Source organism: Sinocyclocheilus rhinocerous, unplaced genomic scaffold (assembly GCF_001515625.1).
Source record: "Sinocyclocheilus rhinocerous isolate Xijiao unplaced genomic scaffold, SAMN03320098_v1.1 C36839676, whole genome shotgun sequence".
NCBI classification, from domain to species: Eukaryota; Metazoa; Chordata; class Actinopteri; order Cypriniformes; family Cyprinidae; genus Sinocyclocheilus; species Sinocyclocheilus rhinocerous.
Window position 1 is genome coordinate 1 of NW_015786332.1, and position 1,968 is coordinate 1,968.

Here is a 1,968-nt window from a genome sequence, read left to right on the forward strand (position 1 = left end):
ATGCTGAAACGATATATCGTGCAGCCCTACACCCCACTGTGCATCAGTAATGATGCAAACCTACAATATTACAAATGAAATGGGTAAATAATAGCTGACAATAATACTGATAATTAAAACTTTTCAGCACAATAGGTTTCAGACTTGAACCCTAACCTCTACTATAATGACTTGCATACCATCTTGTTCTTGTCCAGTAGACATCTCCATCATGACATCTTCTGCAATGCACCCTTGCTTGGGTTTATTACACAAAGCAACTGTAACGACAACACAGAAGAGAAACGTTTTATATAGCATAAGCCACATGTTCTTTCCAAATTCCTTTTTAGTGTATATTGCTACAACTTTCCAATACGTAAAAAAGTGTGTGTGAGTTTTAGATACTCACCCTCTAATTCAAGGTCAATCTCATCTAGAGATTTTCCTTTATAAACAGCAGTTCCACATTCTATCGCCATAAGCAGCTTGCTCATTTTTGCCAGTTGGATCGTGTTCTCAGTTAGGCGATAATATTCCCTATGAACACGGATATCATGTCCCATGAATTTTGCCAACTGATCCAACTCATGATCCTTTAGGTTCATTATTTGACAAAGAGTCGCTATGTGCTTCCTTAGATGAGTTGAGGTCAGGGTCTCAGGATGTTTTGCATCACACAGATTTGCAAATTTTCTGAGACAGTCGGAACCTCTTATATGGGAGTCTGACTTTTGTCTTGCAAAGACATATTTGTTGGTGTAAAGAATGGAATTTTCCTGCGTCCTGTGCTCAATGAGAAAATCCAGTGCTCTCGTCATCTCTCTGGTAAGCAGCACTGGTACTTTTCGCCCTGTTTTCCCTCTTATCACTATTCTTGTGAAGTCTTTACTCAGGTCACGTTCCAATTTTGTGAGGCACTGCATAACATCCTCATTTAGTGCCTCTGTGTTTTTGTTCTCATATGTTTCAAGTAGCATTTTAGCTGCCTCGCCTTGGCGCCTCCGGTTAAACAGTGTAATTTGTGAGAGGACGGTTTCACTTAGCATGGCGTATGCTTTGGGATCAGGACCTTCTCTCAGTTTCTCTGTGGCATTTTCTTCGATGGACTTCAAATATTTTTGAAGTTTAATTACGTCTTCAGTGAGAGGGATCATTTCCTTTTTGTACCACTTGTTTTCTTCCAGGTTTGTCCTTGCACGATGTGAGACATAGTGGTTCCATTCTGAGCTCAGTAACCCCAGGAAGCTCCTGACCCTGTTTGCAGCTACCTCGTCTTCTGCTTTTACATAATGGCCTATCAAGATATCACCAACTGTCTTTAAAGAGTGTCCTAGTTTTACAGCAAGAGATGGTCGATCATAGCGGTATTTTGATTTGGTGAAGCCAGATGCCTTTTTAGCTGCATCAACAGCCAACTTGAACATTGGTGGAACTACGATATCATCAAGTTTTTTCACCTTTCTGTTTAGTGCCTTTGCAGCAATCACAAATCTCCCCAACTCCCTCATTTTCTGACTCACATAACCATCTTTGGATGGATCGCTCCTATGCTTCTCCAACAATCTGTCGCCATACTCACAAATAAGTGCATCTGATTTTACGTGAAGAGACACCTCATCATGCAGCATCTTACCAATGATTTTACGACATCTCTCTGTTGTATTACCTTGTCTTGGAATGAGACAGGAAGCTGCAGCTTGGACTCTCTTTTTTTTCCTGAATTCTTCCTGAGGGAGACCCTTTCGTTTTTTGCAGGAAACCTCATGCTTCCAGAGGTAATGTTTTAGGAAAAATCCATAACAATAATTGCAGGGCAAGTACTTATGTGGATCTATTTCTTCGGTAGGTTGTCTAAAAGTCACTAACTCCCCTTGTCCTGTCTGCAAGACAGTTACATTGTGGTTATAGTCACCTTTATAGCGAAGCTGATCCAACAACAGACGTCGTTTCTTTGATTTTTTGGGAAAGCAAATTGCCCTAGCAACA

The 1,968-nt window shown here is 40.7% G+C and overlaps 1 protein-coding gene across 1 annotated transcript; it reads right to left on the reverse strand.

The window, feature by feature from the left end:
- Window positions 1-138: 138 nt before the first annotated feature.
- Window positions 139-1,964, reverse strand: LOC107736621 (uncharacterized; the record flags this gene model as incomplete). The annotated part of the gene is made up of 2 exons (XM_016548001.1): window positions 139-260; window positions 392-1,964. Coding segments are annotated over 2 exons (1,695 nt in total), but the record flags the coding sequence as incomplete, so codon positions are not given.
- Window positions 1,965-1,968: the final 4 nt, after the last annotated feature.